Source organism: Canis lupus, chromosome 6 (genome assembly GCF_048164855.1).
Source record: "Canis lupus baileyi chromosome 6, mCanLup2.hap1, whole genome shotgun sequence".
In the NCBI taxonomy this organism is placed as follows: Eukaryota; Metazoa; Chordata; class Mammalia; order Carnivora; family Canidae; genus Canis; species Canis lupus.
Window position 1 is genome coordinate 46544091 of NC_132843.1, and position 24266 is coordinate 46568356.

Genomic DNA, 24266 nt, shown 5'->3' on the forward strand with positions numbered 1-24266 from the left:
TGTCCTGTTGAGAAGTTCAGTCCCCACAGAGCAGGTTCTGAAACACCTAAATGCATACACCATCTTGCGAAGTTAAAAATTATGTCCTCAAATGATGTTCTGGGAATATAATATGAATGTGTTAATTTTATTGCTTACCTTGATTCTCCTGCACAGCCAGGAATAATAATTATGTATGCTGGTTGCTTTGGAATTAGATCATGAATTCTAGCTCTGAGCAATTATATAACTGTGGACAGTAATTTCTGTGACTCAAGTGTCCTGAAAGACTGCATATAATGTCCAGAGACTGCTTTGCTTGCTATCAGACTTAGTTGTCCAAGACAAAGAAGGACAATATGAATGGAAAAATAATGTTCATGCAAACGAAGTAACATAGCTGGGAGAGAAAATTTGATGACGAAATAAGAGGGAGGTTTCCAGAGGGCTTTAAGCATCCCAGATTGGTGGCATCAGATTGGTGGCATATCTGTCTTCAGGTATTCTCATGTGTTACTAACACAGACATTTGACCTATACCTTAAAAAAGACATCCTCAAAAAAGACAATTTGTACTAATAATTATTGCAATCGACCCTTCTGCTACTTACTCTTCTGGTCTTTTGAAAATGGCCTTAATGTGGTTATTTCAGAAACCAACTGTGACAGAGTCTCCCTGGCTGTTCATCAAAACTAATTTTTTTTTTTTTTTTCCTTTTTGGGGCTAGACTCCATTTCATGGCCTGCCTTGCACTTAGGTGGATCTGGAGGAGAATTCTGGCCAATGGAACGTGAGTGGAAGTGAGGTGCGGAAACCTTACCTGAGAGATCTCCATGCTTTCCTCTTTTCTGCCTGCTTGATGTCACAGTTATGCTCTGAACGTGTCAGAGCTCTGACACGGAAGAAACATGGGCCCTAAATATTTATAAGACTAAATGTTTGGAGGAACCTTCCCTGTATTCAGGACTTTACATGGATGAGAGCTACACCTCTGTTATTGTGTGCATGGATAGATTTTTGTGTTGATTTATCGTAGCAGCTAGTGTTATGTTAATGAATACATTCACATTTAGGATAAAGGAATTTCAGCTTGGTGTGCACTTACTACGTTTTAGATACTGTCTAATATTTCACTACATTTAATTCTCATAATAAGCCGTTGAGTAGTTGTAACTGTCAGTTCACAAAGGAGGAAATTAAGGCTTAGAAAAGTTAAGCAACTTGCCTGACATATAAATTCTGCTGAGAGAGGATTTGAACTCAGGCCTGCAAGTCTCCAAAGTGCATTTATGATCTTGCCAATAAGCCATCTCAAGAGGAAAGTATTGTATAAACTGTACACAGGGTACAGATTTTTTTCATTTGTTCATTCATTAATTTATTCAACAAACACTCTGTGTATGCTTTGTGCCATGTCCTGTCCTAGACACCAGAGACAAGATAAACTTTTTATTAAGGCAGAGAAGTGGCACTGTCCTGAAATTTCATTTTATTATTTTTAAAGATTTTATTTATTTATTTATTCATGAGAGAGAGAGAGAGATAGGAGAGAGAGAGAAGCAGAGACATAGGCAGAGGGAAAAGCAGAATCCACGCAGGTGGGAGCCCCATGCGGGACTCGATCCTGGATCCCCAGGATCACACCCCAGGCTGAAGGCGGCGCTATACCCCTGAGCCACCCGGGTTGCCCTGTCCTGAAATTTTAAATGTACCTTCCAGTTTAAGTAACTCCCCCTAAATGGTAGAAGAACTTAGAAATAGCTCTCAGTATCTAATTTAGTCATTGGTAGTCAAGAAGAGTGAAGAGTTTTCTTAAGATGCATAAATTACTACAACTGAGAGATGTTAGCCAAGAATATCCGGCTTAAGAAAGAATGAGGGCTTTCTCCCTGAAGTTTAGGAGGGACATTCTCATGGCTAAACGTGCTCTGCTCCCTGTGTGACTGTGATGCGTTGACAATGAAGAGGAGAAATCTAGCATATGCTCCGAATGGAGTACCATTATGCCATAATGGTCAGATTCTGCCAAATTCATGATAGCATGGTCTAAGGGAAAGAATAATGCTATTTAAATAAATAGTAGTTCCGTAATAAATAATAATAATTCTGTAATAAAAGCTGCCATGCTTTTATTATAGAGATTTATGAAACTACTATAGAACAGCAAAGTAGAAAGTTTATCATTTTTCAAATACATGAAGCTCGGAGTATATAATCCACTGTAGTTTATATAATACTTAATTTTAGGATTTAATCAGCAAAGATATATAATATAATATGGTGAGACCAGGAGAAATATTTTGGGGCAGTATGGCTTATAGGACAGATTTGGTTCTCCCAAAGATGTTGATGTTCAAATTGGAAACAAATGAAAATTAAAATTAATAAGAGATTCTAGTAATTCAGAACACCACACCTATCGGAGTCGAATATTTTACAAGAGCTTTGGAGACACTTTTAAGCTCTGGTGTCATAGGCGCTCTTTTCTTAAAGATAAGTGGAGTGGATTATTATCGAATAAAAATGTGACCCATTACTGTGTTTTACAGCAAGAAATCTGTAACCGAATGGCTTTGCCAATAGGGACTGTTAGAGGTCTGATGATTATGGGAATAAACTGTGTACGTTATACACCGATACAGTGTATCAGGAAACAAGTCTATGTTCACTAATCAGTTCTTGATGTGTTGGGAACTATGGGGAAAGAGGAAAAGCAGCAATTGAGGACTTTTCCACCAGGGAGACTTGTGTATCTTAAAGAAGGCAGATTTTGTTGTGGCATCGTCCCCGACCAGTGGGGAAAATGGACTTAGCCCCCGTTCCTCCCCCTTTTTCCTCTTAGGTTTCATGCTGTGGTGCACCCACAGGAGGAGAGCTCGGCCGCTGTCACAGGTAGGCAGGCCGCGGGGAAGCGGGGGAGCGCGCTCGTGCGGGAGGAATTCTGCGGAAGGGAGCCAGGGGCACCACCAGGAACCTGGCGTTGGGAGCAATAGCAGGTACCCCAACAGCGACAGCCACGTGGTGAGACAATACAGGTCTTTGCAAAGTTCCAGAAGCGACACAACACGGTGTCCACAACAACAACATCAAAAAACAAAACAAAACAGAAAAACCCCCAAAACAAACCCAACAACTTCTTTCATAACTTTACGGACCGCGATGGACAGGAGAGCATGGCCTTTTGCACAAGCCGTGTCTCCACTGCAAACAGTCTCGGGAGCCGTGAACTTCAAAGGAAAGAGATGGCTATCTCCTTCGTAGTGAATGCAGCACATCATGGCTTCCCCCAAGTCCACGCAAACTACTCTCCCTAAGAAGGGTGTCGTGCGAAGAGTCCCGCCGGTCCCGCGCGGCCGCGGCTCCCCGGAGAGGCGTGCTCGGGCCGCGCGGCCAGGTCTCCGCCGACAGCCGAGGAGGCTCCGCGCTCGGGGCCGAGCCCGGGGGGCGCGGGGGCGCGGGGGCGCGGGGGGCGCGGGGGCCCGGGGGGCGCGGCCCGCCCACCTCCCCGGGGGCGCCGCCGGGCCTCGGGGGGCCGCCGCGGGCCACGAGGGCGCGGGCACCGCCAGAACTTCCCGCCCGGGAGCGCCTGCCCCCGCTGCCGGCTCCGGCGGGCTGGGGGGGATGTTCTCGCGAGAGGAGAGGGGGCGCGGGGCGCCGCGGGTTGGGGGGCGCGGGGAAGCCTGCGGACGAGGGCGCGGCAGGGAGGGGAGCCGAGGCGGCGGCAGGGCCGGGGACGCGGGGAAGCCGCTCCCGCCAGTCGCCGAGAGCCAGCCCCTGACGTCAGGAGTTTTCCTCAAAGTCAACAACAAGCCCCGCGGCGGCGGCGGCGGCGGCGGCGGCGGCGACGAGCAGCGATCGGCGGCGGGGCCCGGGAGGGAGGAAGGAGGGGGCGGGGAGGCGGCGGCGGCGGCGGGGTCCCCCGGGCGAGGCGCGGCCCCCTCCCCCCCAGAGGAGGCCGCGGGCCCCCGACCCGCGCCGGGCGCGCCCCGGGCCCCGCAGCCTCCGCCCGCCGCCGCCTCGCCGGCGTGACCCGACCCCCGCCCGAGCGGTGTTTTCTGGTGATGAATTGAATTTGTAGCCGATATCCGATTCCCATGTAGAGTCTCCGCCTCCTCCTCCCCCCGCCGCCGCCCGCCCTCCCTCCCTCCCTCCGCCCTCCCCTCCCGCCGCCGCCGCCGCCGCCGCCGCCTCCCGCTCCAGCTCCGCGGCCCGGCCCGGCCGGCTCCCTCCTCCCTCCCCTGCAGCCTTCGCCTGCCCTCCCGCCGGCCGCACCGGGCTCCAGGGGGGCCAGAGGCTCTGCGGGGTGGGGGGAGGACAGGAGGGGAGGAGGAGGGAGGGGGGACCCCCGAGTCGCCCCCTCTCCTCCCCCCGCCCCCCCGGCTCCATCCTCCGCCGCCGCCCGAGCAGCTGCGGGGCCGCCGCCGCCGCCGCCGCCGCCGCCGCCGCCGCCGCCGCCTTTGCAGGTAACAGCCACCGCCCCCCGCTCGCCCCCTCCCCGCCGGGCCTCCTCTCCCTCCGGGCCCCCGGCCCCGGGCCTCCCTAGGGCGGGGGGGTGGTGTGGGGGGAGGCGGGGGCGTCTGGGTTGTCACCGCGCCGGGGGCGTGGGCGGGGGCTGGGTCACCGGAGGCTCGGGTGTGGGTGTGGGTGGGGAGGCCGGGGGATGCCCGGCGCCGCTGACACCGGCACCCCCTCACTTTCCGGGGGAAGCTGGGGGGCGGCGGCGCGCGGGGGGCCGGGGAGGGTGTTCCCGGCCTAGCGGTACCGGCCGCGTCTGCGCTGCCCCGGCCCTGGCGCCTCCAGCCGCTGCGCAGCGCCCGCTCCCCGCCGGCCCGGGCGGCGCGGCGTGGGGAGGGGGCCCCGGCCGGGCGGGGGCGGGGCGGGGGCGGCGGCGGCGGCGGGGGCGGCGGCGGGCTTATATAACGCGGGGACGGCCGGTGCCGGCGTGTTTGGGTTGGGGGGAGGGGGCCGTCTGCCGCGCGGCCCGGCGCGGGGGCTGTCTGCGCGCGCGGGGTGGGGTGCAGGCGAGGATGCTCCGGCGTCCCCCGGGGTCTCCTTCCTCCCCACCCTCCCCTGCTGCCGGCGCGCAGGAAAAGACGGCCCTGGGGGGGGGGGGGGCGGTGTGTGTGTGTGTGTGTGTGTGTGTGTGTGTGGGAGGTGGGTAACGTGCTCGTCTGTGTTTTTAATAGTAGTGGGGTTTTAATCCGCTTGGGAGTTGTGTGCTAAGAATAGAAATGTGCGGAAGATGCTGGGTTTGGCGGATCCAGTGATGCTGTCGCTGCTGGCGCGGCGGCGGCTCAGGCTGCAAGTAAACAAACCAGCCTCTTCCTCGTCCACCTCCTCCTCCTCCTCCTGCGCATCGGTCTGCATCAGCCATGATGCTTGCTGGGCCCTAAGAGCCCAAAGTTGAAGCCTAGCTGGTCGCCGCGTACACCCTGACTTCCAGGCGGGGTCATTCCTTGTTTGGGATTACCCGGGGATCTTCACTTAGGCTGAATTGAGTCTCTTTGGGGCCAGGGTTTCAAAACCGGTATTTACTGTATATTTTCTGAAAGCAGGGGGGAAAGGCTTACCCATAAGCCAAGGGTAGGATGCTCCCATTTCTTGCACCAAGAGAACGTTGTGAAAATAAAACCAACCCATTTCACCAGTGTGGTAATTGGTCGAGAGCCCAGTAGTTTGTAATTGATTACGTTTTCAAGTAGAAATTCGCAGCGAAACCTATGTATCTGTATTAAGTAGTACCATTAAGAAAATGTTCACACTTTTCTAGTTCATCTTGTAGCAAAAACCTGTGAGATGATGACTTCTTGCAGTTAATAATACCTTGCCAACTGCTTCAAATCATCAAGTTAGACATATGTTCCATATTTGTAAAGGCATGGTCATTTTATATCTTTTAGTAGGCTGTAAATTACTAGTCAACCCCTGGGGTTTGGTTTTTGGTGGAAGCTCATTAAATTAGGTTATACGTTGTTAGGAAATAGTTGAAAAAGCCAAAGCTAGATGAGTCCAATAAACATGGTTTAGGAAAGTTTGTTTTCAGAACTTAAATATCCTTGCAAAATATGTATAAATGAATATGAATATTCCAGGAGGTGGTGGTCCAAAACCAATACACACATCCAGGAAGTGGTTGTGTAAAACGTGAACGTGTTTTTTTTTTTTTATCACGAAGTCTAGTTTTTAGTAAACTATTAGCTTTTTAAGGTGAATGCATAATAATTTGGAGTATATATATAGGGACTGTTGGTTTTTTTTTATTTTTTTTTTTCTTTTGCCAACACACAATCTTGATTTTGAAAGTTTACCGAGGAGGTTGTATTTGAAGATCTGCTTCTTGTTTGTCTCACTAGGGCTGACCCCAATATCTTTGATTGGCTTGAGCTTCTAATTTTAAAGTGAGGGAGTGCATATATCACATGAATGAGACAGCACTGGAATTTAGATGAATGTACAGCTGTAGCGTTCTGTTGTATGTTTGCGGTATGTGTTTTCAGTAGTAGGTTTTCCTACAGAATTAAAAAAATACCTAGTCCAAAGTATTTCTACCAAAAAACTTAGGAAACTGTTATTTCTATTCATTTTGTCCTCTATACTTAGTCTTTCTGTAATGATTACTTCTGTAATGATTACTTTAGTGAGTTTTCCAACTTAAAATTAATTTTTAGTTTGACAACTCTAAGTTGTGTATGTAAAGGTACTTAAGGGGGTTCAGCTTTGGACTTTCAGTTTATGTAATTTTATAGCTGTAAAAATATTTTAAATAAGATTTCATTCATTCCAGCAGGTATTAGAGTGTGAACTGTGTGCCAGGAGCTAGTTTGATTAAAAAACTTTTCTTATTTACATTTCATTCACAAGATTACTACTGTTAGATATGAGAATTTGTTTTCAGAATCATGGCAAATCTAAATATGTTCTGGTTAGACATATCATAGGACAGATGTACTTAGCATAATAGATTTTTGTGCAAAGTAGGGATTTAAGATTCTTTAAACTCTGGCTTTTGATTTAAACATATAAGAGATTTTATTTCTTAAAAATTCAATGGAAATTTCCAACAATTTGGGTTTCTTGAAAAAGAGGAACCTGTTTTACAAATTGATATTGTGGAAGTTTAGAGTTTACTTGATGAACTTTGCATATTTTTGTGAAAAGATAGCTACACTTTTTTTTGTTGTTACGCTTTTTAGTTCAAAGAATTCATCCTTGGGAAGATAACGCAATTATTGTTAACTCGTGTTAATTGCATTTTTAGCATGATTTGATAGAATCTTGTCTTAATAGTGTGATTACGTTTTAAGCATTAAAAGATACTTAATTTACAATAATTTATATTTGAATACCGTAAAAGACAAGGCAGAAAAAGAAACCATTTAATTTGTTTTGACCAAATCATTTTATAATTTGACTTGCATTTTTTATTTTCTTGACATAAATTTGCACATAATGAATTTTTGTAGATTTGTGTTAGAATATTTAAATCATTTGGAGTTGCCCTGTTTTTAACTCCAGGTTTCAGGAGTGTGCATTGGTATTCTGAATCCTGGTTTTATACAGCATATACTCTTATGTAGTCACCTGGAAAGGATAGCCCTGAATCTTCTGATGTTAACTGACAGACAATTTTATTATGGTCTTTCACTTATGGCAGCACTAGGTCAGCTTTAGAGTCAGTGCCAGCCAGGGCCTGATGAGCACTTGCCATGTGCCAGGCACTGTTGTGTGTGTTTAACGTGTGTCAATTGGTTTAATCTTCACAACAGCCCCTGCTACTTTTGAGGTGGTTTTCACAAGAGAAGACACTTATTAATGCAGAATTATAAACTCCCATTTCTGTAGAACTTTCCTTGTTCTTTTTTTAAAGATTTAAAAAAAATTTATTCATGAGAGATATACAGAGAGAGGCAGAGACCTAGGCAGAGGGTGAAGCAGGCTCGGGGAGCCTGATGCGGAACTTGAACCCAGGACCCCGGGATCACGACCTGAGCCGAAGGCAGATGCTCAACCCCTGAGCCACGCGGGTGTCCCACTTTCCTTGTTCTGAAACACTTTTTTCCTTAGCATTTCTCCTATGTTGCTGGTACCTACCATTAGATTTCCCAGTGACATACCAGTTTTGGTAATGTAGTGCAATAATTTCCACAGAAATCACATTAATATGGTAAAAACAATTATATATCGACAGATCCATAACATTCTTTTTTCATTTCAGTTGTTTCAGAGGCCAGGTTAAATGCCTCAGATGTTTACATATGTTATTGTAACGGTATATAGCCTTTTGGTGTTTAGATGTAGACGCGTTTCTTTTGCCAGGTAGCCTTCAAATGGTAGTTGATAGACAAATTAATGTATGTTTCTTGACCTGGAGATTGGCTTTTCAGTACTCTCTTTATATTTATCACCAACTGCAGTGATTTCACTTTTTGTAAATGGGTCTATTTTGCTGATGTTCAGAGGGAAAGGCCAAATGATTTACCAGAAGAAATCCCTAGAAGACTTTCAAGTGAGAAATTTTCTCTCCTATATTAACTAAGAAAGCCTCTGACTCTGTTCGTGAGTCTGGGGGATGGGAAGGGGAGGAGGATGCTGTTTTGCCAGTATTGGAGTTCAGTCCAGGTTTTGTGTTAGTGGAATTGATGTTTGGATGTTTTATCTTCCAAACCACATACTAAACTTCTGAGGACAGGAACTGTATAATCATGATAGTGTCCCCTGAAATGCCATCTATAAGTGAAGTAGACCCGTGGTAGATTTGAACTTGAAGAATCCTAAATATTAGCTCTGGAAGAGCTGTGAAGCTATTTAAGTTTGTCTAGTGCTACACTTTAATTTCTATGGCTGAGAAGATTGAAGCACAGAGAATTAAAGGCCCTTAAGTAGCATCACTCCAGTGGGGCAGAGTTGGGAACAGGGACCCCAGTTTCTGGGCCTGCCCAGTGCTCTTTCTGATGAACTATTGTGGTAAATAAGCTTTGTTATAGGATATCATACCTGTGGGTTAACTCTCGGTTTAACCCCGGGGTAAAAATCCATCAAGCCAATTCCCGACACTTAATGGATCTTATACCAATTGTATTTTGTGTATATGTGCAGATTTTGTTTCATTTTATTGTCGAGGAGGTCCCCAAGGCAGATTATAGAAGGATTTTAAATGTGTGTTGGAAGAATATGGCGAGCTGTGTAACCAAAATTCTTTGAGTGGCAACCTTCAACCTGTTCCTGTTACATTACAGGTGCCTTCACATAGAGACAGAGACAAGCCACACTTCATATGAGAAATGTAGGGGATTGTTTGTCTGTAGCTTGTTCAGGGCTTTCGGTGAAACGGGAATCCAATAGGCATTTTCCTAGTTGTTTCAAATTAGAATATTAAATATAGCACGCAGCACAAGTTGTTTTTTTTAATTTGGTTGATAATGGATGTGTTGGTTGAAATGGCATTTAGATGTCATAAACTGAGGTAGGGAGAAGGGGGAAATACTCTCCGTTTTTGTATACATACATAAAAGTTTGCAAAGTTGATTTTTGAGAGTTGGCAGTTTGAAAGGACTGAAATTTTGCTTGAAAGTTGGAAATCTTGCTTATGTGCCTATTCAAATATTTTCCTATAGGGTGGAACAGTGAAGATATCTATTAGTTTTAAGAAAGTCCACAGAATCTGTTATTGTACTCTGAAGAGAGGATCCAAAATATATCGTTTGTTTGGCTCACTTTCCCATAGGACAAGTTTATGAACAGGATAACAACTCTTAAGAAGGACAGGCTGGCTGAGGGTTATTTGAAGTACAGAGCAAGCTGCCTTGAATTTCCGTTTCATTTCAGTATTTTTCCTTTCCCTCAAACCCTTTAAAAATTTTTATATAACCTTATGTATTTATTATGGCATATGTTAGTTTCACTTATTTCATGAAATTGGGAGATACCATAGAATTGTATTTTGGTTACCCTTGATAGTCATTTGTCTTTCAAAGAAGCAAGATTCTATTGTCTTTGCACATTAGTTGTCCTTTATGAATTTAATTGGACTAGGCATATCTAAAGAATGTAAAAAATTGTGGTGCAGGGCAAGTATACTCTATATAGCATTAATTATAGCGAAGGATATAGTTTAGAGCAAGTTTTATTATAGATAGTATAGTGGCTTTAAACTTAAGAATTAACATGTAGGAAATTGCCAACCTGTGAATCTTGTTCTAGGTTGTAAAAAAGAAAATTGCTGGTGTGCCTTTCAACTTTGTCAACCTTCTAGTCTTCTGTTGGTATAATTTCCTTTATGATGCCACGGTTATATTTGATTTTTAATTTATTTGAAAACATTGTGTTTACTGGACTTTTGAAAAATATTTCGATACAAAAAAAGTGTTTTAAGTGATTCACAAATGTTATTATACATCTGAGAGTTCATATTGGGTTATTTGGTAGAAAGCATACCAAACTGATAGAAGACATGGATTGTAGGCAGTCATTCTTGTTACTTGTCACTATCTGGTTATGGTAACAGCGAAGAAATAATATCATTTTTGGTTGGTCACAGGTTTCCTAGGTTCAGAATTGTAGCTGCAGTAGCTACTGTACAGATTTGTTTTTAGTCAGATTTGCAAATAACATAAAAGCACTTTGATAACAAATTATTACATGGAAAAGATTTTTTTAAAAAGTTTGTTTTGCTTGCCTCTCTATATACTCAGTGTGGTCCTTCTCACAGAGTAGGCAATCAGTACTTTTTTACTGACTACATATGTACATTACATGTTTCTTGAGTGATATTTTAGAAAGATGTTTGAAGAACTTTAGTGCTTAGAACTGAGTGGTTTGTTGCCATAAGTAAACAAACATCTTTAAAAAATTTTTATAAATATCATTAAGAAAATATGCCATTCTTTCTCTTTTTTCCTTCCACAATAGATAACTTTGAGCATCGTTGATGCTTAATTGTTTGGGACTTGAAACTTGACCTCATCTCAACAAAAAGTATTAAACGCAGAGAAAAGGAAGATAATTTTAATGTGTGCTAGTAGTCCTCACAATTAGTGCAGGTCTATGGTAAATCTACTTTAATGAATAAGGAAGAATGTTTATTATAATTTATTTCTGAGTAGGTGCTTTCGTAACATTTGAGTTCAGGTTTGTCTTCAAGATGACTTAATACCGCTCTCTCTGTTGACTTACAATATTGGTTTGTCTTGTCTGTCCTTCATTAGTTATGTAAAGCTACATCTTCGCTCTTTCATTCATCCACTCATTCATTTACTCTGTATTTGTTGGGTATATCTTCTGTGCCAGGCACTGTCAAATTGCTTTACTAAATAGTAATGCTATTGAATGAGGTACAAGATGTGAAAATGTTTTGTAAATCGTGAAGTGATATTCAAATGCTGTTATCAAATTCTCAAATAGTTTTGAATGAAAGTACCTTTAGTGTAACTGCTTTGTTTAAATTCTAAATTGAATCTGCCAAGAATTTTGTATGACATTTTTTTTAAGAATAGACAAAATTAGATTATTCAGCAATGAAATATTTAATGCAATAGGCTTAAAAGAAAAAGAAACCAAATTTTTGCCTATTAGCTCATTGGATAGAAACATACTTCTGAAGAAGTTGGGACTGTAGGAGGAGGTGAAGTTCATGTCCAGCTCATCATTTTGCAGATTAGTGTTTTTAGCAACATGGAACACTGAGTGGGAGAGCATAGATGACTTAGTGCAAGAGGTTTGCCACTATAGGGAAATTAAACCAAAGAATATGGTGCATTGCTTAAGAGTCAGTTTATACACACAAGATAGCATTTATTTCTAGTCTATTGGTCATAATTCTGGAGTAGTATACTTTTAAATGTCTTTTAAGCTATTTTCAAAGAATATCATTTTAGCTGAGAGTCCCAGGAGCAACTTTAAAGCTGGATATTATGTGTAGAATTTGGTAACATCTTAAGATGCAAGTGGATAAAGCCATTTCTATAATGAGTGGCTTTAGTGGTCCTGATGATGATTGTAAATTTTGTCCTGTTGATTTAACATCCGTTTAGCAGTCTAATCTAAATATATAAGTACCAGATAAACTTTTTTATCTAAAAAGTTTTTTTAAAGTTTCGTTTTCTTTATTTTTTTTAAGGCTTATTTATTTGAGGGGGGGAATGGCAGGAGTGGGGGCAGGGGAGAGAATGAATCTGAAGCCGGCTCCGTGCACACCGAGATGGCGACCTGAGCAGAAACCAAGAGTCAGATGCTAAATGGACTGCACCACCCAGGCACCCCCAAACAGTTCCATTTTAAAAGAAAATTCATTGATTTGTGTTGATCTGCATATTTCACTGTTTTGTTTTGTAGTGAAGGGGTAGTGCTAGTGGAAAGAACATGTGCCTGGTTGTCTGGTCTTGGTTTCCTCAGAAAGCAGCTGTGTGACCTTGGGCAAGTCTCTTCATCTATCTGGACTCTTGTTTCCTCAACTGTAAAATGAAGGTCCTTACCTGCTTTGAGATCCCAGCAATGAAATGTCAGCTTAAAACCATGGAATAAATTTTGAAAGTATTTTTTTAGTGTTCTTTAGAACATGTGTTGTGATGCAGATTATTTTAATAGAAAGGGATATGTTTTATCTATGTTTCTTGAATTTGTATTGTTTTTTGGTTATTAATAAATGTTGGCCCCTGATCTCTTCCATTTCCAATACCAAGAATATTAAGATAGGAATTTTTTTTTTTACCCAGATAATGTAATTTTATAGTCAAACCAAGAATGGCTTGAATGAGATGAGGCTCTTTGCTACAGGTGCTACCAAAGAGGCCTTCTAAAGTCATCAGTTTGCACTCGGGCTCCCTATATTTAATGTCTTTATAATTATGTGGTGTAAGGAGATAACCTTTTTAGTTACCTCGTTCTGTATGTAGCCAGTTTTCAGAAAGTTACCTAAATCAAGCTAAAATGATGTTTTGATTCTTTACTGAAGGTTTCTTGCTCTTTTTTAACGGTGTAATAAATCTTGTCTTGAATTATGTGGCCATTTTTCAAAGCATGTTCCCCTAGATATCAGTACATATGACTAAAAAAAAAAAAAAAGAGCCCTGTGGGTTCAGTAAGCTTAGGATTTGCTGAGTTACATGAGGTTATACACATCTTATATCTTTAATATGTTAATTGTGTTGTTCTAAGAGAAAGATATGGTTTGTGGAATTTTCCTGAACTATTTGACCAAAGAATTTTTTTTCTTTTTTCATCATTTTTCTCTTATTTTTCTGGAATTTTTCTTGGAATTCTTTCAAACATATTTTGGGAAAATAGACCCAGGTTTTAATATCCCTTTAGACTCTCTGCACTAGCAGACACCAGTGATTCTGTGGATAGTCTTGGCCTTACCTGTAAGTGCCAAGGGCACATATGGGGCTAGTTTGCTATTCAACCACACAGACTTTGTCAGGCTTTCTTAAGAGTGTTAGTCCTGATTCCTCACTGCTAAGTGAATTAGGCTTTCTACTTAATTTGCATTGGAAAATGAGCCATAATTTAGTTTGATAGTCGCTCAGAAGTCTGACCTTGAACTTGCCACTATGGACTATTTGTCAAAACCCGATCTGAGAAAACAGTATAATTCTACAGTCCCTCCATCCATTCTTCTGGTTATCTAAACTCTTTGCCTGTGTTTTTGGACCACATAATGCCAGTGTACCCTGGACCACATGTTTTGGTCCCTTTCTGTGGAAATATTTTTAACTCTGTTTTATCTTGGCATTTTTCCTTTTTAGGTTGAGAGGGACAATGAGAAATAGCCCTATAAAACTCATTACTGTATATATAAGGACATTTTTGAGGACTTTGTCTGTTACACTACAAGGTATCTTACAAAGACCCGTGGGATAAATTTTAGATTTTTATTCTAGAAAAAATGGATTCCTTCTGAAGCAGCAACTTTTTTTTTTTTTTTTTAATATTTATGAATGCTGTAAATACCGAGACCCATTGTGTTTTCTTATTTGCATTGCTTCCTGAAAGCTTTCCTGCTAAATTTGTGGCCCCACTTTTACAAATATGTAGACTTTTACTCTGGCTTTTTTTTTTTAATCTTTATCTGAAGGCAGTCTAGTTTTAGAGTTAGGACTGCAGGCTCTGGAGTCAGAGAGCCTTTTTCAGATCTGGGCTCCATCATTCAGTAGTTGTGTTGAACCCAGGCAAGCTGCTTAATCTCTGTGAACCTCAATTTACTCATCTCTGAAATGAAGTTAATGGTACTCTCATAGGTTTATTGTGAGGATTACCTGAGGATAATAGATGTAAGCACTTGTTCTTGACACATCTTGGAGACTTCATATTTTTTCCACTTTCATATTCCCTTTGTTTCAATTCCTGTATTTTAAAAAAGTAATCAATTTTATGTCATTTATAATGTTTATTGTAATCTGAAAATTTGTTGTACTCTAATTCATCTATTGTCTAAAATATTTCTTGGAGTAAGGCAGAGTAAGTATACATAAGTGTTGGTTTCTTAGCACATTGTGTTATACATAAAATACAGCTATTAAAAACATTCACAGTTGCTTTGCCATAAATATTCCTAAATCCACAGAGATTTTGAAACTAGACATACGTGATAATGTACTTTTAGTTCACTTAACTTTCATTTTCTTCCCTTTTCACCTCAAACACATAGCACCAAACAGATTTTCTGTATTATTTGTATAGGTGTGACATTGGTTTTCTTTAAGACATTTTTTGTTACAACCTCTTAGGTTAAAAGTTTCACTATCACTTGAAATCTGTCACAAGACCAGGGAAGTGCTTTCATTATAGAACGAACCATTGAATAAATAAGTTCCCCAGTTTGAGGAGGTAGAGTTTTATGTGAGGTCAGGCCAGTTGAAGACATTTACAAAGAATTAGTTGTTTGTTATTGCTATGTGAGTTGCAAGAATGGAAAAAAAAGAAATTCTTTCTTCAATACTTCTTCCAGGCTGAGTCATCACTAGAGAGTGGGAAGGGCAGCAGCAGCAGAGAATCCAAACCCCAAAGCTGATACCACAAAGTAGCATTTCTCCAAGTTGGGGGCTCAGAGGGGAGCCATCATGAGCGATGTTACCGTTGTGAAAGAAGGCTGGGTTCAGAAGAGGGGTAAGTACTCACCAAAGCCAAAAAAGTTGTATGCTTGGTAAGTGTGCTAACAGTTAGCGGTGTCCTAGGAGTTGATAATTGTTCTGAAGCTGTTCACCAGGTCAACAGACATACTATGTCCAGTAAAAGAGAAATGATATTTAACATATGTGTTAGGATTTGCTTGTTATTTAGGGATTCTTTGTAATTCTTGATTTTGATCATTTATCATCAGCATTAACGAAAACTTGGCCTTCTGGTATGTTGGGTGCTGCATGTTGTGGAAGGTTCGTGTTTTGTGTTTTCGAGCCATCCACAGAGGTGTCTTTTGGGTGATTTAGTATCTAAAAAGTGTCTGACTTGTATGCATTTAAAGACATGTACATTTATATTAAGCCAATTTGGGTGGTAGCAGGGGAGGGGCTTACAGGCTTAAAGGGGAAAGAGTTCACCCACAAACTCATGGCTTTGGCAGTCCTGTAAGTTAGCTAAGGAAAGTCCTAAAGTGAAAGACCAAAAGAAGAAAGGGCTTTCGTGTTGTGTGTGTGTTTATGTTTCATCTCATATTTTTATTTTTCATGATCTAGTTTTAGTATTTCTTGTTCACTGCTACTTTAGATAAATAATTCATATGTGTTATTATTCGTTTTTAACACTGAAGAACTCTTCAACGTAAAGCTTAGTTTATCCTCTTTGAGATTACCTGCTAATGTGGTCAATGTGTTTATTAAGAAATCTGGATGTAGACTGGTTGCCAGGCAACTAGTGTTTATCCACGTGGCCAAATTGAGTAGAACGAGGACTATTTCATTCTCAGGACTTTTAAGTTCCTGTGTACTGTGTCTATTTTCTGATTAAAAGTTGCCTTTTAAATAGCGATTTCAATGTCCCTTATGGATCTGTAGTTAATTCCTATGCTTGAAAAGCTGTCGTCAGTAGTTAAATGGGATTATGTATGACTGAGTTTTAAAAAAATTATCCTTATGGAGTTATAATTTCCATAACAAAATACACCAATCTTAAGTGTACATTTTGATGAATTTTGCTACGTTTATATGGTAGTGTAACAAGCACCTTGGTTATGACTTCAAACATGTCCATCACCCCCAAAGTGCCCTTTCCCCTATATCTTCTTTCCTCAACCCTGATAGCCTACTGATGTACTACCACTGGAATCTTCCTTTTCTAATATTTCTTATAAGTGGAGTCATATGGCCCTTTGTGTTTGGTTACTTTTACATAGCATAATACTTCAAGGTTTCATCCATGTTGTGTATATCATTAGTTTGTTCCTTTATTGTTGAGGCATATTCCTTTATTGTTGGCCATACCACGATTCACCTGTTTTACCAGCTGATGGCTATTTGGGTTGTTTCTAGTTTCTGGCTATTATGAATAAAGCTGCTATGAGCAAGAGAGTGCATGTTTTGGTGTGATGTATTTTCATTTTTTCTTGGGGAATAACATAGGAGTGAGATTGCTGCTCATATGGTAAGTGTGTTTCATGATAAAAACTGTTTCAGCCAACTATTGTTAAGTTTTATTTGTTGTATGTTCTATTTTAAATTTAGAAGGGATTTTCAGATTTTACTACTGTATGAAGGCATTTTTTCCTTTATTTTTTAGCTTGTCTGTTACATTTATACTACCTTTCCTAGTTTCTTTGTCATGGCAAATCACTTAAACCTTTTGGGGTAATACTTTATTAATCTCTAAAAATAAGACCGTTATGGGGATAATGGATGTGGACTTGTTTTGAGTTTTAACACCAGTGTAAACTATTGCTGTCACTGCATTTTGTCAGAGATTTAGGGTGGTTCTTGAGTTTGTTTAATTAATTGTGTCTTGAAGAAATACCGTAAGAGAAGGTTGGTATATATAGTGCATGGGATACAGAAACAAGAAAAAAATGGACAAAGGTTTCTCTGTGTTTTTTCCTGCATTGGTTAATAGGACACAAAGGTATAAAATGATAAATATAAGTCTTTTCTACCTTTTACCTCTTCAAACTGGTTTCTCTCCTCAAAGATTGCCATTTTAGACCTTTTTTTATTTTTAATTTTTTGGTGATTATTATTTCAATTTTATGTATTATATGCTAAACTTTATAGAGTAATCTCACATAATTGAGTGTATCACCATTGTGAAAAATGCAGAATTTAATGTGTAATACCTATTCTTTTCTTACTTCCCTGAAGGAGATTGATAAGGCTTTATGGTTATACTTTCAATACTTACACTCTTAATTCTAGAAAATACTTAGGCATCATCTCTGAACTTGCCACTTTATGAGTTGAGAAAAATCAGTACCCTTCACAGTTTTTCCCTGAATTCCTCATTGTTCCCTACCAGGGGGGACATTTATTTTATGTTGTCAAGGTTTGTAATAGTAACACTATGATTCCGAGAAGCAATAATCAATTTTGTGATAAGTAAACATTACCATCCAGTGCTGAGCAAAAAGTAGTGTGATGGGTACAGTGGGAACCATGGAGAACAAATGAACTCCTTCTACCATGTTGGTATTCAAGATCAGGATGTACTTTAGTTTGGCTTCTAGTTTGGGCTGTAACTGTTTTTCCTGGATTTTCTAGTTGCCACATTGCCTCCATTGTCCACCTTCTTCATTTTATCACTTGCTTATCTGGCTTTTTATCATGGTATTTGTTGAAATTCTATTGTAAACTGACTTTTTTCTGGGTAAGATGCTCAGCTAATAGCATGTTATTTAATTGCATTCTTGGGCACAGTCTGTGCTTTCTTAGATCTCCTGTCTTTCCACTATTTGTTTTGGATTTATTTTACAATGTTCTAGAAGTTTTTTAATTTTTTAATTTTTAAAAATTTCCTGGAGTACTTTCTCAGAGAAAATATGTGGGAGTATTAACAGAGTATTCAAAAATGTGCTTTTCACTTTCACACCCGGTACATACCTTGGCTGGATATAGAATTCAGTTGTGAAACATTTTTCTTTGCATTACCTTTTAAGAAACAGTTTCACTGATAAGAGGCTTAATGCTGGGGCAGCCTGGGTGGCTCAGCAGTTTAGTGCCACCTTCGGCCCAGGGCGTGATCCTGGGCGTGATCCTGGAGACCCGGGATCGAGTCCCATGTTGGGCTCCCTGCATGGAGCCTGCTTCTCCCTCTGCCTGTGTCTTTGCCTCTCTCTCTCTCTCTTTCTCTCTCTCTCATGAATAAATAAATAAAATTAAAAAAAAAAAGAGGCTTAATGCTGATAGGAATAATTTCTTTCTAGGTAACCAGTTTCTGTTATCTGGAAGCTTGTTCTGTCCATGCCTTTTTATCCTTGACATTATGAAATGTAGTTCTTTTTAACTTATCCTATAAAGATTTGGTGGACCCTTTTTCATATGTCCTCAGTTCTGGGGAATCTTCTGTATTTATTTCATTATTTCTTCCCTTCCTTTCTTCCCTGTATTCTTTTACAGCTTTTTCCACTAGAACATCTATATCATTGCTCTGGTTTTACAATTTTTCTTTCACTTCCATGTCTTCATTTTCCTGCCTTGTTCTGGAAGATTCCTTGACTTTTTCTTTGAGCCCTTTACTGAGTTATTTCAGCTGTTACTTTATATTTCTGGGAATTCTTTGTAGTTCATAACCACCTGCTCTTATTTTACAGATAGAATCTTTAATCTTAGGACGCTTAACTAGACTTTAAGTTTTTTCTCTCCTCTGAATAACTTTTTCAGTTTATTTATTCTGGTTCTTTTTTGGTAGTGTTGTATTCCTCAGGTATCTGGTGGTCTTGTTGGTGTGTTTATACTTGTGAAGGAAAGACTGAGGTTGCTGGTTGTGTCTTCTATTTGTACAATTTATGGATTTTCCCTATACTTATGACAAGTTAGATTCACTGAATTGAAGATTTATGATGGTAGTTTTAACTGTACCTTTGGAAGCATTAGTTGAAATATTAGGGGAAGCCAAACTGGGCATTCTTTCTTTCTACTGTTCTTAATTTATTCCTTCAGAGATTTTCAGTATGATTTTAATAATAACCTTGTGTTTTAGTCAAGCATTTCATTAGGTAGTCTATTGTTGTTTGGCCATATTTTGGTTCAGAGAATTTCTTCTAAAGAGCATTATTTAAAAAAAAAAAAGAGCATTATTATTTGCTGCCTGTTTACCCTGGGCAAATAGATAATCATCACCTGAACTTGGGTATACTGGTTTGAAAATACATTCAATAACATCTGCCTTCTTTCCCTCAGAGTGTGGTGATGAGCATTATGAGCTAATATGTATAGAGTATTTCTAAACTATTAATAAAAGTATTGACAAAAAGAGTTATAATAGCCCTTAACTTTGAGTATTAAGTCCTTTTCCTCAAACTTGTATTTATGAATCAGTTCTTATTAGCTGCTGCCCAGATATAATCTCATTTTTTAAAATTTTTAATGTAAATAAGTTGTTCTTCAGTAAATATCATCCCAGAAAAGGAAAAAAGCAGGCTTAAGGATAGTTAATGGTACTATGTGGGACAAATGCTTTCCTAACTTTGGTTCTGGTGACATAATATTGAAACTTTTTTTTTCTGTACATTGTTGGAGTAGTTACAAAATGGTAAGTAGGTAAGTATTAATTGAGATAACACAGTAACATGGTATCGTTGATGTTAGAGAGGACAGTCAAGAAAACATCATGTAGCACACATGGAATAAAGTGCCACTTGCATTTTCCTCCCTGATGGTTAGCCTAGGAGTTATCTGCAGATATGTTAAGCACTTGTTAACATGATGTCCTTCATAGACCAGCCTATGGCTATACTGTTGGTAACTACAGATTTCTAAAGTTGATGTCAAAAGTTTTGCTCTCTCTGGGACGCCTGGGTGGCTCAGTGGTTGAGCGTCTGTCTGCCTTTGGTTCAGAGCATGATCCTGGAACTGGATGGAGTTCCGCCTTGGGCTTCCTGCATGGAGCCTGCCTCTCCCTTTGCCTATGTCTCTGCCTCTCTCTCTCTCTCTGTGTCATAAACAAACAAACAAACAAACAAACAAACAAAATCTTTTTTAAAAACCCCAAAAACACAAAAGTTTTGCTCTGTTGGTTTTTTAATCCCATTCCAGCTAGTGGTGATATTTGCTGCAAAAAACTTAACCCCATTAATAAAGTGGTAAATTTAACCAGCCTAAAAAGTCTAAATTATAGAATTAAGTAGACTGCAATACTCTTAACCAGGGCTGATTGTAATTTATAAAATTTCATTTGCTTAATAGTACTGTTTCTTAAAAAGGTAAGTGTTCTCTTATACATGTGGAGAGCCAGTTTCTTGATAAGTTAAAATCTGTAGTGTGTTGTTAGTCAACTCATAATCTTATTGTTTTGCAATTGGTACAAATCCAAGAGATGGTGCTGCATGCATGTGATAATTTCTTAAACTTTTTGTTGCCTTAAAATCTAACAAATTGAACTTTCACATTGTGTTCTGTGTATGTAACCAGTTTGTGCTTTCAAGAAATTGTTCCTTTATTTTGCCTTGTACTAAACAGTTTGTGGTTCAAGGATATCCATAAACCATATCCTTGGAATGATATTTGTTTTATATTCTTTGAAATGATTTGTTTAGAGAAACTAGAATGTTAGTATTTGGTAACTCCAAGCTAAAACTTAATAAGTGTATGAGTTTTCTCTCAAAATAGCTTAATGCCACTATGCAGAATATTTTAGTAATGTGAAGAGTGTAAGCTGGCCTATGTTTAATGTGTGATTGTTGTGATCTGGCCAATTATAAGCTATTATGGAAAGCAAAACGCACAATTTTTTGGCTGCTTGTCCAAGTCCAAGGGCCTTCTCTTTTCCTTTGTACATACTTGCATACCTTTTGTTCATGTTTCATTCACAAAATGAGTTTTGAAATAAATTATCAAGTGATTATGGAGATAGAAAATGACAGTATGATTTTGTTTACTACTCAGCAGCATTTTTCCGTAGAAAGTAAAGAGCTGTGATAGCAACCGAATAAATCACATGATAGATTAGAGAAGTTTATTTCAACTATTGATGTTACAAATGGAGCATAAACTTGAAAAAATTAAGTTTATTTTCTAATGGCGTTGGAACTCTGAGATTTAATGTATTTACTATAATGTGAAATTTGGGGAGCTTGGGTGACTCAGTTAAGTGTCTGACTCTTGATTTCAGCTTAGGTCATGATTTCAGGATTGTGAGATTGAATCTCAAGTTGGGCTCAGTGCTGGGCATGGAGCCCGCTTAAGATTCTCTTTACCAACCACTCTACCACACCACCTCCCCCTTAAAAAATGTGAAATTTATTTTTCTCATATTTTGAATACATTTATTTTGAAAATTTTAACCAGGAAAACCAAATGAAGAGAACCATCAAATGATAAGGCTTTCATATGCATTCTAGAGTTACAGAATTGTAGAGCTGCTAGGGTAGCACAGTCGGTTAAGTCTCCGACTCTCTTAAAATAAATGCATAAAAACAAGAATTGTAGAGCTGCTGTGATGCATACACATACTCATACACTCTGCTTCCCAATCAGCCCTTGAGTTTTGTGTATTGACTTTGTATCCTGCAGCCTCATTAAATTCACTTATTCATGTTAGTTAGTTTTATGATTTTCTGTGTAGATGGTCAGGTCATTTGAAAAGAGCCACAGTTCTGCTTCCTTTGCAATCCTTATGCCTTTAATTGATTTTTCTGGTCTTGTTTTGCTGGTTAGGAATTTGGTGCAATTTTGAGTAAAAGTGGTGAGAGTGGACTTTTGGCCTTATTTCTTGGGTTATTGGGAAAGCATTTATTTTACCATTATCATAATATTCTATAATAATCAGTATTGTATTAGTTGTGGGTTTTCTATTGCTGCCTTTGATCACGTTGAGAAAGTTCTCTTCTGTTGTAGTTTGCTGAGAATTTTTATCATGAGTGGGTGTTCACTTTTTTCAAAAAGTTTTCCCAGGTCTGTTGAAATGGCTATATGATTTTTCCCATTACTATTGACAATGGTGTATTACTTTCATGGCTGGAAAAATTCCATTTGGTCATGATATATTTAATTTACCAGTTTTGATATACTAATATGTTGTTAAGGATCTTTTTTTTTTTTTTTTTTTTTGGTGTTTACATTGGTCTGTCATTTTCTTTTTTTTTCTTTCTTTCTTTTTTTTTTTTTTTTTGGTCTGTCATTTTCATTTCAGGTTTTGGTATAATGGCTATGCTAGACTCCTAAAATATGTTGGGAAGTATTTCCTTCTCCTTAATTTTTGAAGGAATTTGGATAAGATGGAATTTATTTCTAACTTAACATGTTCGGTAAAATGCATCAGTGAAACCATTCAGGTTGGAGCATTTTTGGTGAGATTTCTGATAACAAATCCAGGTTCATTAATAGATAGATATAGGACTATTCAGATTTTTTGTTTCATCTTGTGTCAATTTGGACAAATTGTGATTTTTAAGGAATTTGTCCATTTTGTCTAAGTTGATATATTTGCCATGAAGTTTTTAAATTTACTTATTCTTTAAGTAATGATAATCTCCTTATTAAATTCTGATATTGGAAAAAAAATTCTGATATTGGTAAATTGTGTCCTCCCACTTTCTTTTTTTTCTCTTTGATCAGTTTTTTTCTTTTTTCTTTTTTTTCTTAAAGATTTTATTTATCATGAGAGACACAGAGAGAGAGAGAGGCGGAGACATAGGTAGAGAGAGAAGCAGGCTCCCTGCGGGGAACCAGATGTGGGACTAGATCCTGGATTCCACGATCATGCCCTGAGCCAAAGGCAGACCCTTAACCACTGAGCCAACCAGGCGTCCCTGATCAGTTTTTCTAGGAATTTATACATCTTATTAATCTTTTTTTTTAAAGATTTATTTATTTATTTATTTATTTATTTATTTATTTATTTATTTATTTATTTATGATAGACACAGAGGAGAGAGAGAAAGAGAGAGAGAGAGAGAGAGAGAGAGAGGCAGAGGGAGAAGCAGGCTCCATGCTGGGAGCCCGACGCGGGACTCGATCCCGGGACTCCAGGATCGCTCCCTGGGCCAAAGGCAGGCGCCAAACTGCTGAGCCACCCAGGGATCCCCTCTCATTAATCTTTTGAAGGAGCCAGCTTTTTACTTTGTTTTCCTTGTCCTTTTTATCTATTTTATTGCTTTTGCTCATTATTTTAATTTACTTGTCTTTTTTTCTGGATTATGGTAAAATATTATATCATTGTAATGATGTAATATATTTATTACATCATTGTAATGATGTAATATTTTTTTGAATATAAGCATTTAAATCTATGGATTTATCTTACTTAACTGATTAAGTTCCATAAGTTTTGATGAAATGTGTTTTCATTATTATTTATTATTTAGTGTAAAGTGTTTTCTAACTTCTCTTGTGATTTCTTCTTTGAATCATGGGTTATTTAGAAAAATATTGCTTAATTTGAAAACATATAGGTGTTTTTAGATATCTCAGTGTTTTAATTTCAGCTTTTTATTTGATTGTATAGAAAATAATATGTAAAATTTCAGTCATCTGATTGTATAGAAAATAATATGTAAAATTTCAGTCACCTGGAATTTTTTGTTATTTAAATTTTTTTTTTTATGGTCCACCATATGGTCTCTCTTGAATTTTCTGCTGTTGTGGGTGTAGTTTTTCATAAATGTCTGGTCAGGATGGGTGATGATGAGTCCTATCTAACTTTACTGATTTTTTTCTTTAGTTCTATCAATTACTGAGAGAGAGGTAAATCTCTAGCTATGATTGTGAATTTATGCTTCTTTTTTCTGTGTTTTGCTTTATATGTTTTGAAGCTCTGTTATTGACTGTGTCCACATTTATAATGATTGTATCTTCTTGATGAATTACGTCTTTTATGCATATGAAGTGTTCTTATTTTTCTTTGGTAATACTCTTTGTCTTGAAATTCAGTGTGTCTATTATTAATGTAACCACTCCAGACTATTTCTGATTAATGTTTACATCTTCTATCTTTTTAAATGTTATTTTACATTTAGCTTATCTGTGTTTTATATTTAAACTGCCTCTTTTGTAGACAGCAATTTTTGGGTCTGGTTCTGGTTTTTTTCTTAATCTCATTTGACAGTCTTTACCCTTTAATTTGGATCATTCATATTGAAACCATTCATATTTAATAATAACAAGGTAATTAGTAATATGGTTGGGTTTCCTTCTTTCCATATACCTGTACTTTT

General features: G+C 39.2%; 1 protein-coding gene and 1 long non-coding RNA gene across 5 annotated transcripts in view; one reads left to right on the plus strand and one right to left on the minus strand.

Moving 5' to 3' along the window:
* Positions 1-4200: 4200 nt before the first annotated feature.
* Positions 4201-24266, plus strand: part of AKT3 (AKT serine/threonine kinase 3) — a 308393-nt gene continuing 288327 nt past the window's right edge. Inside the window, exons 1-2 of one of the 4 annotated variants that reach the window (XM_072830379.1) lie at positions 4201-4443; positions 14925-15082. In XM_072830379.1, the coding sequence (XP_072686480.1) occupies positions 15037-15082 (46 nt within the window). In that variant the 5' untranslated portion in view covers positions 4201-4443; positions 14925-15036. Of the gene's footprint in view, positions 4444-14924; positions 15083-24266 lie in introns of those variants that run through there. The other 3 variants (XM_072830375.1, XM_072830381.1, XM_072830383.1) reach the window with 3 other exon arrangements.
* On the minus strand, positions 14206-15793 carry LOC140635551 (uncharacterized). Its single transcript, XR_012032878.1, has 3 exons — positions 15765-15793; positions 15095-15195; positions 14206-14320 (listed from the first exon to the last, which is right to left on the minus strand). It is a non-coding gene; the product is annotated as an uncharacterized lncRNA (long non-coding RNA).